The sequence below is a fragment of the Corythoichthys intestinalis genome, chromosome 4, assembly GCF_030265065.1.
Source record: "Corythoichthys intestinalis isolate RoL2023-P3 chromosome 4, ASM3026506v1, whole genome shotgun sequence".
NCBI lineage: Eukaryota > Metazoa > Chordata > Actinopteri > Syngnathiformes > Syngnathidae > Corythoichthys > Corythoichthys intestinalis.
Genome location: NC_080398.1, coordinates 6,357,682 through 6,384,984, shown reverse-complemented (window position 1 = coordinate 6,384,984; position 27,303 = coordinate 6,357,682). Strand labels below are relative to the sequence as shown.

At 35.8% G+C, this 27,303-nt stretch overlaps 1 protein-coding gene across 2 annotated transcripts in view; it reads right to left on the bottom strand.

Moving 5' to 3' along the window:
• The window catches only part of LOC130914449 (lamin-A-like), a 71,149-nt gene that overhangs the window by 29,640 nt on the left and 14,206 nt on the right, over positions 1-27,303 (bottom strand). For both annotated transcript variants that reach the window (XM_057833638.1, XM_057833640.1), the window contains exon 3: positions 2,576-2,732. In XM_057833638.1, the coding sequence (XP_057689621.1) occupies positions 2,576-2,732 (157 nt within the window). The remainder of the gene's footprint in view (positions 1-2,575; positions 2,733-27,303) is intronic.

Below are 27,303 nucleotides of genomic sequence, written 5' to 3'. Positions count from 1 at the left end.
TTAACCAAAAAAAAAGTCGCTTCAATCAAAAAAACAAAATTGCTTCAATCAAAATATATTTTAAACCAAAAAAAAGCTTCAATCAAAAAAAATAAAAAAAGTCATCTCAAAAAACAAAAAAATGCATGCGAAAGTTATTTTTCTTTGATTTTTTTCTTTTTTTTTTTATTGATTGAAGCAATGTTGATTTGTGTTTGGGGCACATTTTGGCTAGGACATTTTTCTCTATTATTTAATCAAAAAAATAAGTTGCTTAAAATATATATTATTTTCAAAAAGAAAAATCACTTAGTCAAAATAAGAAAAAATTCAATCACGGAAAAAGTTTTTGAATGCGAAAAAATATTTGAGATTGAAAAATTTGCATTTCATTAAAAATGTTTTCTTTGTTTGAAGATATCCTTTTTGTCTCTGGGCCATATTATGGGTAGGACATCTGTGTCTGAATCATTTAATCCCCAAAATAAGTTGAGTAAGTTAAGTTCAATCAAAGAAAAAAAACATTTGAAAAATAAAATTGCCCTCCCTTATTTTTTGGGTTGAAAATTACATGCAAAGCAAAATACCGTCTAAGTTGCTCGTCATATGATTTGTTCGAAAAATAATTTTGACCCATTATAAAAATATATTTTTTTGTTCATTTCATTCATTTTTGTTGCAGTTTTATTGCTTTACAACTTTTATATATATATATATATATATAAATATAGGAAAGTCAATTACATGCAATGGCACTTTTCGGCCACCAGGGGGTGGGGCTGGCGCCCTGCCCCCCTTAAAATCCGCTTATGGCGACGATGTATAGTATGCTAACAGAAATCTACAGTTCATTCTGGGAGGTGACAATCTTCTGGATATTTTTTTTTTTTTTATGTGCGCGGGCCTAAGGCAGCCGAAAAGGAAGACCAATTAGGAACTGATTTCACTATTACGCCTTTTTTTTGGATGGATTTGTGCCCAAAATATGTTTTGCTATCACATGGTTCACGCAAAACAAGCATTTCCTAAACATGCCACTAGACGGTGCCATCACACAGCTCCCCCCCCCCCCCCCCCCCCCGTACTACAGTTTAATTTCCTTCCAAATGTTTTCTTTAATAAATGACACATTTACGTAATAAAGCTTGAAAAATTGAAAAATTTCAACATGTGCCATAATTTATGCGTGAAATTTCATTTTTATTATTTATCTATCTATTTTTAATCTGGATATATATTTTTTCAAATTCATATTTTTTATTTTAAATTAAATCTTGTAATAGACTAGTGCTTCAACGATTAATCAATTAACTAGAGTAAATCGATTAGAAAAAAAAAACAATCAAATTTTGCTTCTTCGAGGATTCCTTTAATTACAATGACGTTGTAATTGGTTTTTTTAATGTGTTTGCATAGTTTTATTGATTTGGGTAGATACACTGCCCTCTAGTGGCAACTGTGAATATGACAACATGTCCAGCTGCTCCCTGTTAAGACCAACTTAAGGTAAGCTTTTGTTTGAGCGAATAAGTTATTTTATGCATTTTTTAATTTATTTTATAGGTATATTTAGCAGTTGTTTTTTTTGTGGGAATATGTGTTTGAACAATCTGTTAAGAACATTGTAAACTTTAGCATTTTATAGCATTTAAGCTAGCCGACTTTTGCTATGCAAGTTAGCCAATTGTTCTTTTGAAAGTGTTGTATTTACTTTTATTCATTTGGGTGGACACAGTCCCCTCTAGTGACAACAGTGAATATGACATAACTCGTCCTACATGGCCGAATCCAGCTGTTCCCTGTTAAGACCAACATAAGGTTGTAAGTTTTTGTTTGAGCTTATATGATTATTTGTGCATTCATAATTTAGTTTAAAGGTTTATTTAGGGTTTTTTTTTTGTTTTTTTGTAGGAATATGCATTTGAATGATTTTTTAAAAGACCATTGTAAAAAACAAAGTTAGCATTTTATAGTATTCAAGCTAGTGGATTTTTGCCATGCAAGTTAGCTAATTGTTCTTTTGAAAGTGTTGCATTTACTTTTATTGATTTGGATCGATACACTGCCCTCGAGTGGCAACAGTGAATGTGACATAACTCATCTTACACGGCTGAATCCGGCTGCTCCCTGTTAAGACCAACATAAAGTTTTTGTTTGAGTTAATGTTTTTTTAATGCATTCATAATTTAGTTTATAGGCATATTTAGCAGTTTTTTTTTGTGTGTGGGAATATGTGTTTGAACGATTTGTTAAGAACATTGTAAACGTTAGCATTTTATAGCATTTAAGCAAGAGGACTTTTGCTATTTAAGTTAGCCAATTATTCTTGTGTTATACAGTACTTAGATCTTCATTTACGATTATTTTTATGCACAGTTTGAAGCTAAAATCAGGTATTTTCATTTATTTTTGAATAAAAGTGCAATTCTGCGTCGTTCGTCGCTCTTTCGTGATGCTAATGATGGCAATCACATTTAAATAAGCAATGATTTTTTCATATTCTGAATCACGTTTTGTCTGTTGGGGTGCTCTACGATTTGACCCGGAAACATGGAGAAGCTGCTATTTTGAGTGAAGTGACATGATTGCGACTTACCTTGGCCAACTGAGCCTTGAGCTCCTTGATCTCGACCTCGAGATTTCGCTTCTCGCTCAGGGCCGTACTGAGGGCTGCGTCTTTGGAGTTGAGCAGCGCCTCCAGGTCACGGAGGCGCACCAAAGCCGCATCCAGGTCAGACTCCTTCTTGCTGTTCCTGCCAGTAGCAGAGAGAAATGGGACAAAATATAAGGTTCGCTCCTGGGAAATTGACTCAGGATCATTACTAACCCAATTTACAATTCTTTTCTAGGTCAGTCTGAGGTCAACCAGACCCCCATTTTGATTAAAATGTTGTCAATTGTTTGTAATTTTTTTTGTTTGTGCTGCAACGGTTTTGTTGCTATTATTGGTTATAATTTGTAGTGATGACATCACACAGGTCCCCCAATGTACTGCGGAACGGAACCGCTATGGTGCCATTCGTTTGTGCTAGAGTTGTGCTCGTTTGTGCAGTAAAAATTAGGATACTGAGATATTAATTTCGAGTGATGACGTCAATCGCAGCACCTCCGTCGATGCAGACTTGCGCAGAAATCCGGGTTACATCGCCAGCGCAGGAACGAAACTCATTTTTTAAACCGGGGACTACCTGTAGTGTTAAAACTGTTACTGCACAATCCAATTTTTGCTTTTAGGGGCGAACAAATGGTTCTCCTTACAAGCAAAAAACACGTACCAAACCTGAATTAAAACTGTCCCAAAAACTAAGATGCAAACAATACCATAGCGTCGTACTACTAATATATACAGTCATGTAAAAAAATTAGGACACCCCATTAAATATTCATTTCTTTATTAAGAAATGTTCTCATATAATGTCTGATCTTGTTTTTTTCTTCATCCCTGGAAAAGAAAGTGATTTAATTGCAGGTAAACAACAAAAATGAACATTGTTTTACTCATTAAACCAAATATATCAACAAAAATGCATATTCTAACTGAGGAAAAAGTTAGGACACCCTACCACCTAATAGCTAGTGTTACCTCCTTTGGCTGAAATAACTTCAGTGAGACGCTTTTTGTAGCTATCTGCCAGTCTTTGACATCGGTCTGAAGGAAATTTGCCTCAATCGTCAACGCAGAATACTTTCAGCTGAGAGATGTTTAAGGGATTTCCTGCATGTACAGCCGGTTTCAAGTCACCCCACAGCAGTGTTGTTAATAATGGCGTTAGAATATAACGGCGTTACCAGCGGCGTAATTTTTTTCAGCAGTGAGTAATCTCATCAATTACTTTTCTCATCTTGGCAATGCCGTTACCGTTACTGAGGCGGGAAAGGCGTGCGTTACTCTGCGTTACTATGTTGGTTGACGCGAGAAAAATCAGAGACGGTCTCACGGAGACGCGAGAGCAGAGCAAGAGTGGGGACGCCGTTGCAAACGCGATGCTAGGTGGCTCCAATAATACCTGACTGTAGCCGATAACCTACAAACTACGCCCACATAATGCTACTGTCGAAATCATATTGTATAAGTAGATGCAAATGACAGACAGTGGCATTAGCAACATATCTAAAGAACTAGATGCGTTTGTAAACAGCCGCCATCTTAAAGCAGTAGACCTCTTAGGAAAGTTGTAGAGAACCGTCCTAGCGAACCTAAGTAATCTTTAATCTAAAATGCTCCTAAATCGGCAAAATCTTGACTTGAGTCCATCTTTAAAGGATGAAACAGTTCAAATTTTCACATGTCGAAAGTAGACAGAAGGGAACTAATGCAATAACGGGAGCAATTTTAACAACTTTAACGGTTGATTCAGAACATTAAATGACTTCCACACATAGCAAAGGTTACTATCTAGTTATCGCAATATCAGCATACCCCAGTGTCTAGTTAAGTTTAGGGTAAAGAATTGGGCTAGGGCCAATTGCCCCAAAACCCCTTTAAACTTCACATTGGGTGACCTATTATTTATTTTTTTTTTTTTTAAGAAGAAAAAAAAAATTATCACCAGTTACTTTGCCAAGTAACTAATTACTTTTACATTCAGGTAACTGAGTTACTAACGCAACACTGCCCCACAGCATCTCAATGAGATTAAGATCTGGGCTTTGACTCGGCCATTTCAGGACTCTCCATTTCAGCCAGCACTTGGTGGATTTACTGGTGTGTTTGGGTCATTGTAATGTTGGGCTGGCCAGGTCCTGCCGCAGCAAAGCATCCCCAAACCATGACACTTCCACCTCCATGTTTCACAGTTAGTATGAGGTTCTTTTCCTGGAATGCTGAATTGGGTTTACGCCAAACATGTCCTCTGTTCTAGTGTCCGACTAATTCAATTTTAATCTGTCCAAAGAACATTATACCAGAAGTCCTGGTCTTAGTTTACATTCACTCTGGCTAACTTCAGTCTGGCCTTCATCTTCTTCTTGGAGAGCCTCCTTGCACACCTCCCATGAAGGTTAAACTTGTGAAGTCTCTGATTGTAGAGGCATGCACTTTCACATCAACAGTAGCAATAGCCTGCTGTATGTCCCGTGATGACATTTTAGGCTATTTTGGAGACTTCTTTTAGCATCATGCGGTCTGTTCTCGGGGTGAACTTGCTTGTACGGCCAGACCTGGGCATGTTGGCGGTAGTTGTTTTGAATGTCCTCCACTTGCAGACAATTTTCCAGAGAGTGGAAAGGCTAATTTTATATTCTTCTGAAATCCTTTACCAGACTCTTAAGCGTCTACAATCTTCTTTCTGAAGGCCTCAGACAGCTCATTTGATCTAACCATGGTGTTTTCACTCACTTCAACAGTCAGTCACTGTTAAAAGTACTCTGTGTTGAGCGGTGCAAGCTTTCTTCAGACCGTTGTCAAAGACTGGTAGATGGCAACAAAAAGCGTCTCACTGAAGTCATTTCAGCCAAAGGGGCTAACACTAGCTATTAGGTGGTAGGGTGTCCTAACTTTTTCCTCGGTTAGAATATGCGTTTTTGTTGAGATATTTGGTTTAATGAGTAAAACAATGTTCATTTTTGTTGTTTACCTTCTATTAAATCACTTTCTTTTTCAGAGATAAAGAAAAAAGATCAGACATTGATATGTGAACATTTCCTATTAAAGAACTGGATATTTAATGGAGTGTCATAATTTTTCACATGACTGTATGTAACAAAGAAATAAAAATCAAACACCAAGGCCAGTAATTGAATCTGTAATTCTTGTAGAATGGAGTTGATTTGTGCCAGCTCTGTTAGCGTGGTTAGCTTCTATAGCAGCTGGCTACATGCAGACTCTTTGTTGAAGTCGCGCTAATAAGACAATGAAGAGCATCCGCTCGGAGCAAATTGAATTAGGCGTGACTCGTTTCTATAGTCGTCTCAGTTTTATTTCTGGCTCATGGCGATACGGGGAGAATTAGTTTAGTGTGAAAAATGAATTTCTGATTGTTTGTTTCACAGGTATACATATTTGTACTTTTTTTTTTTTAAAAAGAAAAAATATATATATGGCGGAAAACACAGACAAGACTGAAAAAGCAGTTTCTGCTCTTGCACTCCTTTTTAAATGAAACTGCTGCATTTTAAGCCAAAACAACTGTTGTGTTCGATAGAACAATATGTCAATATGCTGCCATAGCAGATTCATGGCGCATTAAGCCCCCGAACTATTTTTAATTTGTCAGTTTTACCCTGAAAACCCCCGTTTACGGACGTGGCGCAACCGCTTTTGTTTCAACCTAGCCATAAAAAGAAGGTAAATTAGAATCATTAATTGATGTCTAATATTCAGTTTAAAAAAAGAAAACGACTTAAAAAAATTATTCACTCGCATATTTTAAACTTTTTTAAAAAATTACGTCACAATGATAAAATTTGGCGTCTGTAAAAAGTCACGGATTTCTACCTCATAACTATCGCTTAATTGTATTTTTTTTTTGTTTTTTCGCATTTTCCCCCGATATGTTAGATAAATAATCGATCCAAACAAAGAAAAACTGAAAAATAACGTTTAAAAGGGTAACTATATGAAAAAAAAATCTCAACCACTCCTTATTGTCTGCGATTTCTACATCGCGACCCTTGGTATATAACCATGTTTCACTAATAAAATCTCCCAAAAATCTGGCTGTGGCCATTCACAGCTGTCTTGACACTCGGTGATACATGCTACATGGAGTTTTTGGATCAAAAAGAGGTAAATACTGAAAAATATCTCGTTAAATCGTGGCGTCTTTAATTCTGCTCTCGCGTGCTCTCGCCTCCAGTTAGGGATTTGCTGTTTATTAATTAATTTCTTTTTTCTTAAAATGCCCTCCTGTTCAAAATTTTTCTTCCCCCATAAAATTGAGATTTTAAGCTTTCCAATGATGTATCACACATGCATATCGGACAATTTTTAAATTTGGCCAAATTGGGGGTCTCGGAGCGGGACTTCAAGTCACCTGAGTGTTTTCCGCCATATACATGTACAGTATCTATACCATCTTCTTAGATCAATAAAATATTAAGACAAAACAAAGTACACTTTATCCTTGACAAAGGACTGCCATGGAGACTGGTAAAAAAAAAGTATCTGAACCTTTTGGAATTTCTGCATAAAGTCACCATCAAATGTGTTCTGATCTTTGTCAAAATCACACAGATGAAAAAAAAAGTTTCTGCTTTGACTAAAACCACCCAAACATTTATAGGTTTTCATATTTTAATGAGGATAATATGCAAAAAATCGCACGGAGGGAGGGGGAGAATAAGTAAGTGAACCATCACATTTAATATTTTGTGCCCCCCTTGGCAGCAATAAATTCAACCAGATGCTTTCTGTAGCTGAAGATCAGTCAGACACATCGATCAGGACTAATCTTGGCCCATTCTTCTCTACAAAACTGCTGTAGTTCGGTCAGATTACTGGGATGTCTGGCATGAATCGCTGTCTTTTGGTCATGCCACAACATCTAAATGGGGTTCAAGTCTGGACTTTGACTTGGCCACTCCGGAACGTGTATTTTGTTCTTCTGATGTTGATTTAATTCTGTGTTTTAGATCATTGTCTAGTTGGAACATCCATCCTCTTTTTAGCTTCAACTGTCTGGCAGACGGCCTCAGGTTTTCCTGCAAAAATGTTGAATTAATACTTCCATTAATGACTGCAAGTTGTCCAGGCCCTGAGGTAGCAAAACTGCCCCAAATCATAATGCACCATCCACCATGCTTCACGGTGGGGATGAGGTGTGTTGGTGAGCTGTTCATTTTTCCTCAGCACATGGCGTTGTGTGTTACTCCCTAACAATTCAACTTTGGTTTCATCAGCTAAAACTGCTGTGGAGTAACCAAGTGCCTTTTTGCGAACTTTAAACGAGCAACAATGTTTGTTTGTTTTTTTTGTTTTTTTTTTTTAGACAGCAGTGGCTTCCTTTGTGGAATCCTCCCATGAACACCATTCTTGGCCATACTTTTAAATATAGTTGATGTGTGCACATACAGTGCTGCTCAAAAGTTTGTGAACCCCCTCAACATTTTGGAATTTTCTATTATTTCAACCTGATTTCCTAATCAATCAATTCAGTAGTTTTTTTTTGTTTTTTTAACAGTTGTGTTGTCGAGACTAAATTAAAAAGAGTTTTCATCAACTGATGTAGGTGCAAAATTGAACTGTTTGGTCACAACCAAAACCGCCATGTCTGGCGAAAAGTCAACACTGCATACCACCAAAAGAACCTTCTCCCAACAGTGAAGCATGGAGGTGGGAATGTCAAGATCTGGGCTTGCTTTTCATCCTCAGGACCTGGACAACTCCACATAGTCCAGGGAATCATGAATTCTGAGGAATATTGTCAAATCCTAGAACATAACCTGACGCCATCTGTTTTGAAGTTAAAGCTTGGCAGAAGGTGGATCATGCAACATAATAATGATCCAAAGCATTCCAGCAATACAACCAAGGAATGGCTGAAAAAGAAGAAGATTCGTGTTCTGGACTGGCCTGACCTAAATCCCATTGAAATGCTGTGGCGGGACCTGAAGCGAGCAGTTCATGCCAGACGCCCATCAAACCTCTCTCAACTGACTGCGTTCTGCAAGGAAGAATGGGCAAAAATCCCCCAAAGTAGATGTGAGAGGCTGATTAGTCACTACAGAAACCGTTTGGTTGAGGTAATCTCTGCAAAAGGAGGTGCAATATCCTATTAACTGAAGGGGTTCACATACTTTTGCACACATGATATCTGAGTTTTTCTTAAATCAACCACTTTTGTTAAATAAAGAATGACAATATAACTATTTCTTTTGTTTCAGTCCATTATTTGGAATGTCAGTATTGTGGATTTGGGTATAACTTAACATTTAATAAGGTTATTTTAGTTTTTTTTACAAAAAATCTGACCATCGCTGTGGGGTTCACAAACTTTCGAGCAGCACTGTAGATATTGGATTGTGCCAGTGATTTCTGTAAGTCTTTAGCAGACATTTTAGGGTTCTTTTTTTTTTTTTTACCTCTCTGAATATTCTGTGCTGAACTCTTAGTGGGTGGCCACTCCTTCGGAGAGAAGCAACAGTGCCAAATGCTTTCTATTTGTAGACAATTTCTATGACTGTCGACTGATGAACATCCAAACTTTTAGAGATGGTTTTGTATCCTTTCCCAGCTTTATACAAATAAACAATCCTTGATCGCAGGTCTTTAGACAGCTCTTTCGACCGAGCCATGATACAAATCAGACAATGCTTCTCGTCAAGACAATTCTTTCCAGGTGTGTGTTTTATAGTGAGCAGGGCAGTTTTAACCACTCATCAGTGATTGGGCACACACCTGACTTAAAATGTTTGGTAAAAATTAGTTTCAATTGCTCTTTGAGTCTCCTTTGGCAGAGGGTTCACGTACTTATTTTTCACCCCTTCTGTCTCCTTTGGCCAGGGGTGTCCAAACTTTTTGCAAAGGGGGCCAGAATTGGTGTGGTAAAAATGTGGGGGGCCGACTTTGGCTGACGTCCTTTACGTACAACAATATATTTAGGCAAATTTTAGCAAGCCATTCCGTGTGTCACATTTTCTTTATTATTTTTTTTTTAATTAATAATTTCAACAATGTCGCAAATAGCCTTTGTGGCGTTCTCATTCCACTCTCGGGCTCTTTTGAAATACTGCAGCTGTAAAATTAAACTAGCTTCAAGTTGCTTGAATTTCTCGCAACGTATCTTCTCTGTAATCTTGTCATACATGTCAGCGTGTCTTGTTTGGTAATATCGCCTCATAATGAACTCTTTAAAAACAGCGACTGTCTCTTTGCAAATGAGGCAGACACAGTTGTTGCGTCTTTTAATGAAGAAATAGTCCAATTTCCACCTATCCTTGAAGCGTCGGCCGTCGCAGTCAACTTTCTTTTTTTTGTTGATTGTCGCCATTTTAGAAAATTGGGAATAAAGGGGTCACCCGGGGTAATATTGCTTAGAGTGCTGCTGCCTTTTGGTGGGTAAATGAGGAGCAGCATCTAGTGTGTAAGCTACTTCATATGCTGGTAGCAGTACTGCTGACCAATTTATTAAGTCTGTGTGCGGGCCAGACGTTATTGATTTTATGACAGAGTCTGGGGGCCGTATGAAATTTGACCAAGGGCCACATTTGGCCCCCGGGCCGGACTTTGGACATGTCTGCCTTTGGCAGAGGGTTCACGTACTTATTTTTCACCCCTTCTGTCATTGTTTGAATGCTATCCTCATTAACGTATGAAAACCTATAAATGTTTAGGTGGTTTTCGTTAAAGCAAGACACTGTTTTTACATCTGTTGGATTTTGACAAAGATCAGATCACATTTGATGGTGATTTTGTGCAGAAATATGAGAAATTCCCAAAAATTCAGATATCTTTTCATACCACTGTACAATCTGGGGTTAACAAATCCAGAAATGGTGCAGGGTAAAACTGTTTTACACATATTAAAAATTCATCTAACACAAGACTCGAGTGCATCAAAATGCTAACAGTAAGTGGGCGATATTCATGAAAGGTATGCAAATACGGTAATGAAGGACATTTACCAAAGCTAGCTTAAAATAGCACAATGCTGTGATGACATCAACGGTTTGAGCTCCCCAATTTTTGATTTACAGTAAAATATCTAGTTGATTTATTTCTAAAAACGTCATATTACAAACTATGGTAATGATAAGATATGGTAGGGATGGTACGTTGGATTTTTATGACTCATATTTTGTATTTTTTTGTTACCAAGAGAAAAGATCAAATTTACTGCCCCTAGTGCTTGTGTGTTAGTTTGCTAGCGGGCCTGGCGACGAAGCCAAGGTTGCCGTGGCAACGGGAAAGCAAACTAGTAGAAGCGGGCGAAAGGAGAAGCAGGAAGTTGTGTTTTTTTTTTTTTTTTGCGTCTGGCGCGACAGACAAAGATAGCCGCCTGTGAGTCATCGCCGAGTACGGGAGGAGAGCCAGCGCATTCCTCCTCCTCCTCCTTTCTTCTTTCCCCTCTTTCTGCTCATGCTCTCCCACAATGCACCTCTTCTGACCTCTTAAAGCTCAGGTTACACAGAAGAAGCAATGGAAGGACATTTTTTTCACGATGAAAACCATTTCAGTTTGATGCTACGTGCTGCGCATGTTAACTCCTTCACTGCTTTTGCTAGGAAGAGCCGTCCAATTCTGTTAAGCGGGGAGGACTGGTTGTGAATGATCATCTTTCAGTGCCATTGACTTCGCTAGACAAACAATTCATTTTGAACGGGAGGAGTGGATGAAGATCCTCGTAGTGATGAATGAATTGGACGTCTAGCGCTGTCAATGGGCCCCAATGAGTCAAATATTGTGAAAGAAAACTACTTTAGAGTAGTGTTGCAACGATTAACTCGATTAGAAAAAAAACATCGGATCAAATTTTGCTTCTTCGAGTATTCGTTTAGAGTGGCGTTGTAACGGTTTGTTTTGAAAGTGTTTAATTTAGTTTTGATTCTGGTGGATACAATGCCCTCTAGTGGCAACAGTGAATAAGACATAGCTAATTTAACAGGGCTGAATCCAGCTGCTCCCTAGTAAGACCAACTTAAGGTAAGTTTTTGTTCGCACTAATATTTTTTAATGCATTCGATTAGTTTATAGTAGGGCTGTCAAACGATTAAAATTTTTAATAGAGTTAATTACAGCTTAAAAATTAATCATAATTAATCGCAATTAACCCATCTATAAAATATGCCATATTTTTCAGTAAATTATTGTTGGAATGGAAAGATAAGACATGATGGATATATACATTCAACATACGGTACATACGGACTGTATTTGTTTATTATAACAAAAAATCAACAAGATTGCATTAACATTCTGTTAAAGCGATCCATGGATAGTAAGACTTTTAGTTCTTAAAAGATTAATGTTAGTACAAGTTATAGAAATTTCATATTAAAACCCCTCTTAATGTTTTCGTTTTAATAAAATTAGTAAAATTTTCAATAAAAAAATAAACTAGTAGCCCGCCATTGTGGATGTCAATAATTACTTACACAATGCTCGTGGGTGCTGAAGCCTATAAAATCAGTCGCACCTAAGCACCAGCAGAGGGCGGCAAAACTCCACAAAACACAATTAACATGTGGGCATTTCACTCTACCGTCATTTAAATCTGTCTGAGTGGGGCATGAGCGTTAATCGCGTCAAATATTTTAACGTGATTAATTTAAAAAATTAATTACCACCCGTTAACGCGATAATTTTGACAGCCCGAGTTTATAGGAATATTTAGCAGTTTTTTTGTGGGAATGTGTGTTTGAACAATTTGTTAAGAACATTGTAAATGTTAGCATTTAAGCTAGCAGACTTTTGCTATACAAGTTAGCCAAATGTTCTTTTGAAAGTGTTGCACTTACTTGTATTCATTTGGGTGGATACAGTGCCCTCTAGTGACAACAGTGAATATGAAATAACTGGTCTTGCATGGCAAGAGTGTTGGAAAAAAAGTTAGCATTTTATAGCATTTAAGCTAGCTGTCTTTTGCTATGCAAGTTAGCCAATTGTTCTTTTGTTGTACTTAGATCCGCTTTCATTTTTTTTTTTTTTAAATACCGTTTGAGACTCAGCTAACGTATTTTATTATTTTTTTATGGTCCTTATCTGATTTCTCGATTATTCGAACTAACTAGTTTATCGATTAATCGACTACTAAAATAATCGATAGCTGCGGCCCTACTTCGAATATTCGTTTAATTAGAGTTGCATTGTAATGGTTTTGAAAGTGTTTGCATTTCATTTCATTGATTCTGGTGGATACACTGCCCCCTAGTGGCAACAGTGAATATGACGTAGCTAACTTGTCATGGCTGAATCCAGCTGCTCCCTGTTAAGGACCAACATAAGCTAAGTTTTCGTTTGAGCCAATATGTTTTTTAATGCATTTGTAATTTAGTTAGATAGATATATTCAACTATTTTTTGTGGGATTATGTTTTTGAACCACCAAAAAAAAAAAAAAAAAAAAAAAAAAAAAAAAAAAAGCTTGCATTTATAGGATTTAAGCTAGCGGACTTTTGCTATGCAAGTTAGCCAATTGTTCTTTTGTTGTACCTAGATCATCATTCATATATATATTTTTTTTTATACCGTTTGAGGCTCAGCCAAGGTATTTTAAATTTTTTATGGTCCTTATCTGATTACTCGATTATTTAAACTAAGTAGCGAATCGATTAATAAGACTACTAAAATAATCGATAGCCGCGGCCCTACTTTGAATATTCGTTTAATTAGAGTGGCATTGTAATGGCTTTGAAAGTGTTTGCATTTTGTTTTATTGATTCTGGTGGATATACTGCCCTCTAGTGGGAACAGTGAATATGACGTAACTAATTTAACAAGGCTGAATCCAGCTGCTCCCTGTTAAGGTAAGTTTTTTTGGAGCTAATATGTTTTTTTTTTTTTTAATGCATTCGTAATTTAGTTTATAGGTATATCCAGCCATTTTTTTGTGGGAATATGTGTTTGAATGATTTGTTAGGAGTGTTGTCAAAAAAGTTAGCATTTTATAGCATTTAAGATAGTGGACTTTTGCTAAGCAAGTTAGTTAATTGCTATGTTGTACATACAGTGAGTGAGTGACATACTATCCTCATTTATTTATCTATTTTTCTACCGTTTGAGGCTAAGCTTAGGTATTTTTATTTTTAAATGAAAGTGCAATTCTGCATCGTTTGAAGAAACTCCGGAATTTTATTTTGTGTTCGCATTTAATGCTCTTTTGCAAGTGTAATCTTAGCAATCCTTTGTTTTACATCTCCTAAAACTTATCCTGCAACGCATTAAATGTTCCTAATCCAATGACTCGATTATTCGAACTAACTCGATAGATTAATCGACTACTAAAATGTTCTGTAGCTTCAGCCCAACTTTGAATTGTTTCCAATTTGCAGAATTTGACAGAAATTTTGTTTATTGTGTTTTTCACATTTTTGGGAGGGTTTTTTTTCTCCCCACTGTTTTTCACAATTTTATTTGTGGTATTTTTATTTTTCTGCATAAGTTTCCTGAGAGCGATTTTTGGAGGAGGTTTGTATTCGACAGGTCAAAGACAAAATGAAATGCACTTTTAGCACAGTCAAAAGCAGCCAATGTGTTAAAATACTATGAAAAAAAGTACTTTAGATTGTTATAGACATCTCCAATGAGCAGAATTTGACAAAAACTTTTCTATTTTTTTGCAATTTTTTGTGATATTGTTATTTTTCTGGGCAACTTTCCAGGGTGCACTAGTGGGTGATTTTTGGAGGAGGTCGTGTTTGTTCATTGGCCATTCCCGGTTAAAATAAATTGGACATCTATTACTGTCTATGACAGCCAATGAGTCAAATACTATGAAAAAAAAAAAAAAAAAACTTTAGAGAGTTATTGACATTTCTATCAAGCTGAATTTGAAAAAAAAACTTTTGGGGGGGTTGTTTTCACGTTTTTGTGGGGGTTTTTGGTTGCTTTTTGTGTTTATTTTATTCACGGGTTTTGGGTTTAAAAAAAAAAAAAAAAAAAAAAAAGAATGTAACCCTTTTTTGTATATATATATATTTTTTTATTATTTTTGTGATTTTTTTTCTCCCTATTTTTTTTAATCAACAGTTTTTCATTTTTGGGGGGCTTTTTGTGAGGGGTGGAGTCCGTTTTTTTTTTTTTTTTTTCCATTCATGATTTTAGGTTTTCGTTTTTTTGTGGGGAATTTTTGGGGGTTTTGTTTTCCCAGTTTTTATTAAATTCAATTTTTTGTGCAATTTTGTGTTTTTTTTAAAATGTATTTTTAAGTGCAAGTTTCCAGGGGGCCCCAGCGAGTTATTTCCTCTGCAGCTAGATGGAAAAGGATGTAAACGCTACATTCCACATTATTTATACAGAGGCCCTCTCATTACACAAATCAGCCTTAGATGATATAAACAGGCAGTCTTGCCTACGGGAATAACTCCCACACACTATTCATGTTCTAAATAGAACATGACATCAAAGGACACACACATAGAGTACAGTACGGTAACCTATTGTCAGAGTTGCATGCTGGTGACCAATCTATTAAGAAAACCGAATTTACTTTGCTAGTTGTCCAATCCATTTGGAATGGGATACATTTATTGCTGTTGTTTTTTTATTTTTAGTCCTTAATTTTATTTTTTTAAACTAATGATCAAATTTTCTAAATAATAATCATAATAACAGAGTAAACTTAATTTACTGCTTGATTGTTTCTTTATTTTTGTGTGTCAATTTTTATTCATGTCTGCCTGGAATAACCATTTACTGCCCTTTGTGTTTAATTTTTCACTTTTTTTGTATTTAAATAAAATGATCAAATGTACTTTTCTCATTTGGATTTTTTTTAAGTGTTTTTTTTTTTTTTAATTCAAAAATAAAAAGGATTAAATGGAATTTACTGCAATTGTTTTTTTTGTGTGTATTTAAATAAAATATGATAAAATTAAATGTACAGTAGTTGGCTTGTTGGATTTTTACTATGTTTTTTTTTTTTAATGATTTTGTATTTATATTTTTTTTAATTCAAAAAGAAAAAGGATCAAATGGAATTTACTGCCATTGTTTTTTGTTTTTATTTAAATAAAATATGATAAAATTAAATGTACAGTAGTTGGCTCGTTGGATTTATACTGTCTTTTTTTTTTTATTTAATTATTTTGTATTTATAAATTTTTTTAATTCAAAAACAAAAAGGATTAAATGGAATTTACTGCCATTGGTGTTTTTTTTTGTATTCAAATAAAATATGGTAAAACTAAATGTAGTTGTCTCATCGGATTTTTACTTATAGATTGTGTCCCCCCCCCACACACACACACACACATTTTCTTGCCAAGATTAATTTACTGCCATTGGTGTGTTTTTTTTTGGTTTTTTTTTCAATCAAATATGGTCAAAATACATGTGGTTGTCTCGTTAGATTTTTATCAGTTTTATTTAAAATGTGTTTCCCCCCCACACATATTTTCTTTTACCAAGATTAATTTACTGCCCCTTGGTATTTGATTTTTCTTGTTTTTATTTGAAGAAAATATGACAATAAGAAATAAAAAATAAATAAAAAAAATAAAATACAAATTAAAAAATATATTATTCTTATTTTGCATTTTATTTACTAAGAAAAAAGATGAAACTACCAACTGTCCTGAGTGCTTTGAATTTACTTTTCACAATTTTTTAATCCATCTTTTCAGGTATCACCTTTTGAGATATCTAATAAACAATTGTTATTAATGTTCATTGTATATACTTTAACAATGGGATGACATGTTTCAGTGCCAGCCAATCCACTGGCTGCCACCCCTCCCGCTGCAAATGATTTGGACTTCTATCGCTGTCAATGGCAGCCAAACTAGTGAAGAGTCAAAGGCACCCAAGCAGCCGACACCTCATGTTCAGACAGCTGGACCGAATCGGCACAGAGTCATTTTGTTCTTCGCCAGCAGCTGTCATGCACGGTACTACAACTGGATGAAAGGGGGGCGGAGCTATCAGCTATTCATCTTGCAAACACACACACACACATCTGGTTAGCATGTGCGTGTCCGTGTGGGGGGGATTTTCCAGTTAGTCCCAGTCCCAAAAATAATAAGGGTTCTCCAAATATGCTATAGATTTTTTCTTTATTTTTCAGTCCAATCAACGTTCAGTTGTCAAGTCCCGCCTCTAATGTGGAAAAAGTGACAAGACGCCTTTTGTTTAGGCTGTCAAACTCTGTCAACTTTAGCATTTGTATGCAAACATGGACGCCGAGTGTGTTAAGAGAGAAAGAGGCGCCTTTGTGCGCCAACAAGTCACAAGTCCTGACTTGTTGCACGCTGTCATTAACACAGTTTTGTCTTTTTCCTCTCTTCATCAGTAGGAGATGTTTTTGAATAAATGGTTTTGCGACACAGGAAAACAAAAAAACTGGGGTGTTTAACGAGGCTTTCCTGCAATTGTCCGTCAGGTCCAAAGTGGAATTAAATCAGGATTTTACACGTCATTAAACTTGGTCATAAAAAATATTTTTATCAGGCAGTGTTGTTTTTGGCAGCATTTTTGTCTTAGTCTTTTGGACAAAAATACTTATTTTTCTTGTCATATTTTAGCCATTATAGCTCGCAAAGGCCCATATAGTAAAATTCTTTTTTTTGTTTTGAATGGCGTTTCTTCGCCGCGCCACGGAGACAAAACTATTTGACCGACCGCCACCATTCAACTATCAAAACGACCGGAATTTACGCGCGACACAGGACCTTTTCGAGCAATCCCGAAAAATTTTCCGTTCGCCCATAAACGCAGAATATTCGAACAAAAAAATAATTAAAAAAACAAAAAAATCGAAGATAAAATAAAATTAAAATCGAAACTTGTCCTACAATTTTTGACCAAATCACATAATTTACATATAAAAGAATTCCAGGATGGAAAGGGGGATACAAGTTGTATACAGAATTTGGAAAAAACCTACGGTTCCCCCCCAGGGCTGGAGTAGGACTCATTTTCAGCCCGGGAATTTCATGCCTTAGACCGGCCCATTTTATATTATTTTAGGGCTGTCAAAATTAACGGGAAGTAATTAATTTTTTAAATTAATCACGTTAAAATATTTGACGCAATTAACGCACCTCCCCCGCTCAAACACAATAAAATGACAGCAGTGTAATGTCCGCTTGTTACTTGTTTTTTGTTGTTTGGCGCCCTCTGCTGGCGCTCGGGTCCAACTGCTTTTATGGGTTAGTACCTTGAGTGAGCATGGTGTAATTATTGACATCAACAATGGCGAGCTACTAGTTTATTTTTTGATTGAAAATTTTACAAATTTTAATAAAACGAAAACATTAAGAGGGGTTTTAAAATGAGATTTCTATAACTTGTCCTAATATTTATCTTTTAAGAACTACAAGTCTTTCTATACATGGATCGCTTTAAGAGCGTGCTAATAATGTTAATGCCATCTTGTTTATTTATTGTTATAATAAACAAATACAGTACTCATTAGAGGTCTGCGGAATGTCCTATTCTTAGATTATTCGTGATTCGGCCGTGAACATCCAAATTCCAATTATTGAAATATGTCAAGTAAAGCGGAAGTAAAATACACTCAGCGCGCTGCGCGGTCTTCAGGACGCAATGAGGAACAGAGCAAGAGTAGCTAAATATCATGCTTGTTATTTCCTGGCCCCTCGGGTAATGCCAATGCTCAACTCACGGCTCTAGCTAACTAATGCCGTGAGATCAAAAAAAAAAAAACAACAACAACATACCTGTCTGCTGCCAACAGCTGCTACAAAGTACGTCTACGTAACGGTACGGTAGAGTTCATATTTATATAGGACTAAATGCAAAATAGACTCGGTGGCGTTAGCAGCACATGTACAGAAAGCTAGACGCGGGGTAAGTAATCGGCCGCCATCTTAAAGCAGTAGATTTCCCTGCAAGGCTGTTGTCGTGAACCAAATTAATTTTTTATCTAAAATACTCCTAAATCGGTAAAATATTGACTTGAATCTATCTTTAAAATAGTTTTAAAACTTTCACATGTCGAAAGTAGACAAAAGGGAAATTATGGAATAACGGGAGCACTTTTAACAACTTTAACGGTTGATTCACAACATTAAATTTATTGAATTTAGTTTAAAGCTGCTGATACAGAATGGGGACTTGAGTATTTTATTTATTGTTTTTAACTGTTAACTTGATACTGAAATAGTTTATTTAAGCCTGCGAGGCTTTTTTTTTTTTTTAACAGTTTTTGTAACTAATGTACAAAACATTAAAAGCAGCTAATAGCCGGGGGTGGGGGGGATGCCATCAATAATCGATTTATAATCGAATCGTAGCGTCTGAATCGTAATCGAATCGTTAGGTGCCCAAAGATTCCCACCTCTAGTACTTATGTACCGTATGTTGAATGTACTGTATATATCCGTCTTGTGTCTTATCTTTCCATTACAACAATAATTTACAGAAAAATATGGCATATTTTATGGATGGTTTGAAATGCGATTAATTACAATTAATTTTTAAGCTGTAATTAACTCGATTTAAAATTTTAATTGTTTGACAGCCCTACTAAAAATATTTTCGTTTGTAAAGCTACAAAAGAGCTACAATATGTGCTCGTCTTTTTATGTCCATTTGAAATAGTTAAAACCTTTATTTTTGGACTAAAACTTTTGAATTTCACAGACGAAAACATTATGACGAACTGTCGACTAAAACTAGGCAAAATTTGTATTAGATTTTGTCGAGTAAAACTAGACTAAGAGGCATTTTCGTCCAAAAGACTAAGACTAATACGAAAATTAAAAGGGGCTGCCAAAACAGCTCTGGAGAAGATACTGGAAATACTGGAAAATATGTCTTTAAAGTCCTTTAAACGGTGTATTAACACGATGTACAGTATTAATGAGCAACTTGTCTATCAGGTACAACAACCCCGCGGGCCAAATTTTAATATGTCATTTATATGTTAACTTTTCGTTTGTTTTTTTGTGTGTTTTTTTTAATTATCAAAAATGTTCAATAAAGGCATAGACTTCATAATGATATTGACAGGTCAGATTCCACCTTCACTGCACCACGCCTTAAAGTAGGGGGCCATCCCACACTCCGCTTTATCTTTAGCAGTCAGTCACTTGCAGCGATCGAACGCCGGATTTAGGTTGAAAAAGTACGCGAGCTGTACAAACAGGAAGGATTGTCACAGGAGTGATTTGTTCGAGGATTCAAGGTCATTATTAAAATTTTCGGTTTCTCACAAGCATTTTCAATGTAAAAAGCTCTTTGTTGTAAGGCTGCCACCACATTGTCTAAGAGGCTAGCATCATTCTTTGGCACGATACAAGTTACGTAAAATAAATGCAAACTGCCCATTTTTTTGCTCTTTTAACAAAGAATCGAAATTGTTTTGCGTTCATATCCATAAAGAATTCGGGGAATTAAGCATTTATTAACAAGAATATTCAATGTAAAAAGCTGTATTAAGGCTGCTGCCACATTGACTAACGGACTAGCATCGTGTTTGACATTCATGTAAAAAAATGCTAACTGCCCGGTATTTTGCTCTTTTAACAACGAATCGAGACAGTTTTACGTCCATATCTATCAAGAATTCGGGGATTTAAGCATTTATTCATAAAAATTTTCAACGTAAAAAGCTCTTTGTTTTAACGCTGCTGCCACACTGACTAACGGACAACCATCGTGTTCGACACATTGACGTAAAATAAATGCTAACTGCACGGTTTCTTTGCTTTTAACCAAGAATCGAGACTGTTTTACGTTCAGATTTATAAAGAATTCAGGGATTAAAGCATTTATTCACAAGAATTTTCAACAGAAAATTGTTGTAAGGCCACATTGTCTAACAGACTAACATCATTCTTCAACATATTTACGTAAAATAAATGCAAACTGCCCGTTTTTTTTGCTCTTTTAAGTAAGAATCGAGACTTTTTTTACATTCATATCTATAAAGAATTTTGGGATTTAAGCATTTATTCACAAGAATTTCCAACGTATAAAGCCCTTTGTTGTATGCTGCCACCACATTGACTAACATACTAGCATCGTACTTCGACATACAGTATTTACGCAAAATAAATGCTAACTGCAAGGTTTTTTTTTTTTGCTTCTAACCAAGAATCGAGACTGTTTTACGTCCATTTCTATAAAGAATTCAGGGATTCAAGCACTTATTCACAAGAATTTTCACCAGAAAAGCTGTTTACATAAGGCGGCCACTACATTGACTAACAGACTAGCATCATTCTTCAACATATTTATGTAAAATCAATGCTAACTGCCCAGTTTTCTGCTCTTTTAACAAAGAATCTGGACTGTTTTACGTTCGTATCTATAAAGAATTTAGGAATTTAAGCATTTATTCACAAGAATTTTTGCCAGAAAAGCTCTGTTTACACAAGGCGGCCACCACATTGACAAACAGACTAGGATCATTCTTCGATATATTTACGTAAAATAAATGCTAACTGTACGTTTTCTTTTTTTATTTGCTTTTAACCGAGAATCGAGACTGTTTTACGTCCATATCTATAAACAATTCAAGGATTTAAGCATGTATGCACATGTGTTTTCACTGGAAAAGCTGTGTTTACATAAGGCGGCCGCCACGTCGTATTTCGACATATTTATGTAAAATAAATGCTAACAGCACTTTTTTTTTTTTTTTTTTTTGCTTTTAACCAAGAATTGAGACTGTTTTACGTCCATATCTATAAAGAATTCAGGGATTCAAGCATTTATTCACAAGAATTTTCACCGGAAAAGCTGTTTACATAAGGCGGCCACTACATTGACTAACATCAACGTATCAAGAATTCAAATGTAAGCATTTATTCACAAGAATTTTCAACGTATAAAGCTCTTTGTTGTAAGGCGGCCCCCACATTGACTAACAGACTAGCATCGTATTTCGACATATTTACTGTTTGTAAAATAAATGCTAACGGCACAGTTTTTTTTTTTTTTGCTTCTAACCAAGAATCGAGACTGTTTTACGTCCATATCTATAAAGAATTCAGGGATTCAAGCATTTATTCACAAGAATTTTCACCGGAAAAGCTGTTTACATAAGGCGGCCACTACATTGACTAACAGACTAGCATCATTCTTCGACATATTTATGTAAAATAAATGCTAACTGCCCGGTTTTTTGCTCTTTTAACAAAGAATCGAGACTGTTTTACGTTCATATCTATAAAGAATTCAGGGATTTAAGCATTTATTCACAATTTTTTTTGCCAGAAAAGCTCTGTTTACACAAGGCGGCCGCCACATTGACAAACAGACTAGGATCATTCTTCGACATATTTACGCAAAATAAATGCTAAATGCACGTTTTTGTTATTTTTTTTGGGTTAATTGCTTTTAACCAAGAATCATGACCGTTTCACGTCTATACATATAAATAATTGAAGGATTTAAGCAATTATGCACAAGTATTTTCACTGGAAAAGCTCTGTTTACATAAGGCGGCCGCCACGTCGTATTTCGACATATTTATGTAAAATAAATGCTAACGGCACTGTTTTTTGTTGTTGTTTTTTAGCTTTTAACCAGGAATGGAGAGTGTTTTACGTCCATATCTATAAAGAATTCAAATGTAAGCATTTATTCACAAGAATTTTCAACGAAAAAAGCTCTTTGTCATTCCACTCGGTCAGCTTTGACGGCCACGCCAACAATACAGGCCCCCTATTAATCGGCCCTGCCAATATCATCATGAAGTCTATGATAAAGGGTTAATCCTCCATTTTGAAAACACTTTCATAGCACGCCATGAGAAAATTCCATTCGTTGCTCTTTTGTGCAAATTCAGCAGTTGCCCTATACGCTTGTATATTGTTCTAAAAAAAGTTTTGCTGTAAGAATTATCATTATAACAAACAACAGAACTAATGAATGAGTCACGAATATTTCGTCTACTCTTGTCAGAGTTTTTGCGAGTTCCGCCAACCTCCGAACATTCAGATGGTTCAAATAAAAACGCTCTTACATAAGAAGCCACACAAAATGGCTCTTACCCAGCGGGACTATTCATTCGCTCGCCATCTTACAATGATTTACAATGACTCACAGAAGGCGGCGTTAGCAGAGCTTCCATGGAAACTTCTATAAACTCGCACATGCACACACAATGTAAACTATCCTGCCAACCTCTGCGGACAAAAACCTCATTCATCCTGCAAGCCAGTGATCACGTTTCAGTGCCACTGATGGCAATAGATGTCCAATCCTTTAACTCAACATATAGTGACTTCATGACTGGTGTAATATGTTCCATTTTTCCTTGTACAGTGGTACCTGGAGAAAGTTTTGGTATCCAAAAAATCCAGTTTACTAAAAGTTTTTCCACAGCGTTTTTCGCATAGATGTACACAAACAAAATATATGTGGAACGCAGTGCTCATGTATATGAAACAAAAGAACAGTACAACTTACAGAGAGATGAAATAGCTAGCAAGCAACGGTTGCTGAAGGTAGCTCATCTTTTAGCACGCCGGGTTTGCTATGAGCTAGTAGTCATGTGATATCGCCAGTAGTAAGAGCTGGAACCAAGCAAACTAATTACACAAAGCATTAAAAGATGGTTAATTTAACCCTTTCAGGGACAGTGGTCACTACAATGGACATCTATTCAGAAGTTAGCATTAGCTTAACCCATTCAGTGCCAACCAAGGTCACAGAGTGTGTATTGTAGTAGTCCGTAAAAGAGGAGGGATATTGGTGTTGACAACACTGATTGACGGCAAAGGATTGGACGTCTATTGCAGTCAATGGCAGCTAAAGTTATGTGACGTCACAAGAGAGTCACAAAACAAATGAATAAAATTGCACAGCAAAATACACACGAGCCACACTTATTTGAATTTTTTAATGTACTAATTCGTTGTTTTTATTTTTTCAATTACATTTTGAATAGTTCATATTTTTATTACTCAAGGCTTTTTTTAATCAGCAATTTTTTTTCCTCAAAATTATTTTTTAATTATTATTTAAATTGATGTTTTTTTTTATTCTCCCCAAAATGGATCTTTCAATGACTTTAATTTGTAATTAATTCTAAAAACCATATTTTCCGTACTACTAGCATAAGGCGTACCTTCAATGAATGGCCTATTTTAAAACTTTTTTTATATACTAGTATAGGGCACATTGCATTATAAGACGCAGCAGTAGTAGTAGTAGTAGTAGTTGTAGTGGTTGGGATTACGTCATATATCCACTAGATGGTGCTGCACTAAAGGGAATGTCATGCCATGATTAAACAATATTGACCTATATATAAGGATTATAAGGCGTACTGTCTTTCAGGTGCGCCTTATAGCGCGGAAAATACGGTATGCTACACAACACTAATAATACAAATGGGAGCCGCAACAAAATAGTCTGCATTTGTCCCCTGGGCCGCAAGTTTGAGGATGGATAAAAATATATAAGAAAAAAAAAAAAAAAAACACAATTCATGCATGAAATGGTTAATGTAGTGTTCAAGCCTCATTGATTTTAAGTAGGGCTGTCAAAATTATCACGTAAACGGGCGGTAATTAATTTTTTTAAATTAATCACGTTAAAATATTTCACGCAAATAATGCACATGCCCCCCTCAAACAGATTAAAATGACAACACAGTGCAATGCCAACTTGTTACTTGTGTTTTTTGGAGTTTTGCTGCCCTCTGCTGGCTCTTGGGTGCGACTGATTTTATGGGCTTCAGCACCCACGAGCATTGTGTGACATCAACAATGGCGGGCTACTAGTTTATTTTTTGATTGAAAATTTTACAAATTTTATTAAAACAAAAACATTAAAAGGGGCTTTAATATAAAATTTCTATAACTTGTATTAACATTTATCTGTTAAGAACTACAAGTCTTTCTATCCATGGATCGCTTCAACAGAATGTTAATAATGTTAATGCCATCTTGTTGATTTATTGTTATAATTAACAAATACAGTACTTACTGTATGTACCGTATGTTGAATGTATGTATCCATCTTGTGTCTTCTTTCCATTCCAACAATAATTTACAGAAAAATATGGCATATTTTATAGATGGTTTGAATTGCGATTAATTACGATTAATTTGTAAGCTGTAATTAACTCGATTAAAAATTTTAATCGTTTGACAGCCCTAAGACACCATTGCAATATATAAAAATAAATTTGTCTGCCATTGATGGAGCTATATGTCCAAATTTGAATGGATTGGATGTCTACTAGTGAGAAAATGAAAATAATTGAGATTCACAGCAGAAGTATTGACTGAAAGTGCTCAAGCTTGTCAGCTTGTTCTTAAATCTTGTTGACGTGCAGCCGCGCCCTAAAACCGACGCCTAGACGAGAACGGGCGTGGCAGAGCAGGTAAGTCCTTGTGTGGAGATCAGTTGACTTATATCATTATCAAGAAGGTGGCGTGTTTATAGTTTCAAAAAAATGTCAGTCAGCTGGTACTACTACAGTCAAAGTATTAATATGCAGCCATAATAACACATTTATAATGCAAACCCAAATTTGTCAAGCCTTAGTATATATTTCCTAACATGTAATAAATATACAATTACTGTATGACTATGCTTAAAAAAAAAAAAAAAAAAAAAAAAAAAAAAAATTCCATTTAAATCATAGTATTTTCCTTAAATCATAGTAAACAAGCAGATTTTGTGCAAGATTTTTTTTTTAATTATCATCATCATTTGATTTGATTTCAACTTAAATACCATTCAAATTACACATCTTGATTAAAAGTCAATTATACGTCATTATAGACATGAATAAATGATATTTACATTTTTAAATAAAATACATTTGATTTTTTTGTTTAAAAGTCAATGTAATGAATAAAAAAAAAGTCAATAAAAATAGTATTTTTCATTTTAAAGTACATGTAGTAAATATTGTAAAATAATTCTTTAACTGAAATTTAAATTATATTTTGATTAATGATTGATCAATGTAACAGACCTGAGTAAATTGTCAAAAAAAAATATATATATATATATACACTGTGTCTACATTTTTTTATTTGAAAGAATTCTAATGGTTAATTAAAAGCAAGTTGTCTGCAACTATTTTTAATCAAATTCAATAAGAATGCTTAAATGTCTGTAGTAAATAAACATTTCTCAATTATTCTTATGAGAGAAATTAAACTAAATTAAATTTCAATGATGTAATAATAATTTCTTTAAGTCCATGTAAAAAAACATGAGTACAAAAAAAAAAAAAAAATCTACAGAATCAAATTCAAATTTAAAGGACATTATTTAAATTTGTTAAAAATATTAACAGAGTGTATTAAAATTATACAGAGAGAAAATTGCCATCATGCACAGAGTTGTAAAAGATTAAGCCCACCTCTTCCCCCTTTATTTCCATATTAAACAACGTTCAATGAGGAACCGTTTGTCTGTGACAGCTCGATCTCGTGCCCGAAGGGATCCGAATTGCGCACGTGTTCCGTGTACTAGTTCAACATTAACTCCTTCGATTCACGGGAACTCGCACGCACTTCCCAATTCACTCATTCCAAACCGGGCCAGTCAGATCAGCCCCAGTGAGTCAGCGCGGAGTCACGAGGGACTGCCGAGGCTTCCCGGTTGCCATGACGACCGAACACAAAGCAGCCCGAGGCCCGGCCCGGACAAACGGGGCGATTCCAGGCCGCCGCCCATCACAAGACTGATAACTATCACTTGGTGGCCGTATACAAAGACCACGCTAGCTGCTAAAAATGCACGTGAGAGTCTGCTGTACTATGTTTAGCCGCTGTTTCCCGTTAGGACCTCCACCTTCCTTCCACACAGGTCTGAAGTGCTCCGAGACATTGCTGGGATGCCAACGCCACAATCAGACACTAAGGAGACGTTTGTTTGACGACTTTGTGCACGCCGCTGGCAGGCCTCCACATATTTATCAGCTTGAACATTATTACATATGTAGATAGCGGCAGCAAGACTGAACACCAAATTTGTCGATCATGAGTAGATCCTTAAAAAGATTTCAAAACTTACAAGTAAAACTTGCTTTGGGGGATGAATTTTTGGCATAAATCAGTGCTCGCTTTACACAAAAATAGCCGACTTCCTTTGGGGTTTTGGGCTTGGCTACCTAAGATCTACTTGGTCTCTACTATTTTCGACAAGTCTACCAAATCAAATACTACTAAGTAAAACTGTCTTAGTGGGCTCAATTGTACAACAAACTGGGCACTATTACTTCATCAAACCTGCCTGATTTCCTATGTGTTTCTGAGTATCAGTTCTTGAGAATTTTTCGTGGGTCTACTTGCAATTGCCTACCAAATTTCATATTGCTAAGTAAAACCATCTTCAGGGGCTGAATTTTAAAAGAATGTGGGAGGGCCTGATACAGTAATTCAATCAAACAATGTCCAATTCAAACCAAAACGGCTGACTTCCTGTGCATTTTTGGGTATGCCTTCATCAGACTTTTTTGTGGGTCTACTTGCAATTGACACACCTTCCAAATGTCACTTTGCTAAGTAAAACCATCTTCAGGGGCTGAATTTAAAAAGAATCTTGGAGGGCCTGATAATTCAACCAAACAATGTCCAATTCAAACCAAAACGGCTGACCTCCTGTGCATTTTTGGGTATGCCTTCATGAGACTTTTTGTGGGTCTACCTTTGACTGACACACCTACCAAATTTCATGTTGCTCAGTAAAACCATGTTAAGGGGCTGAATTTTAAAACAATCTGGGAGGGCCTGATAATTCCATCAAACATTGTCCAATTGAACCCAAAATGGCTGACTTCCTGTGCAT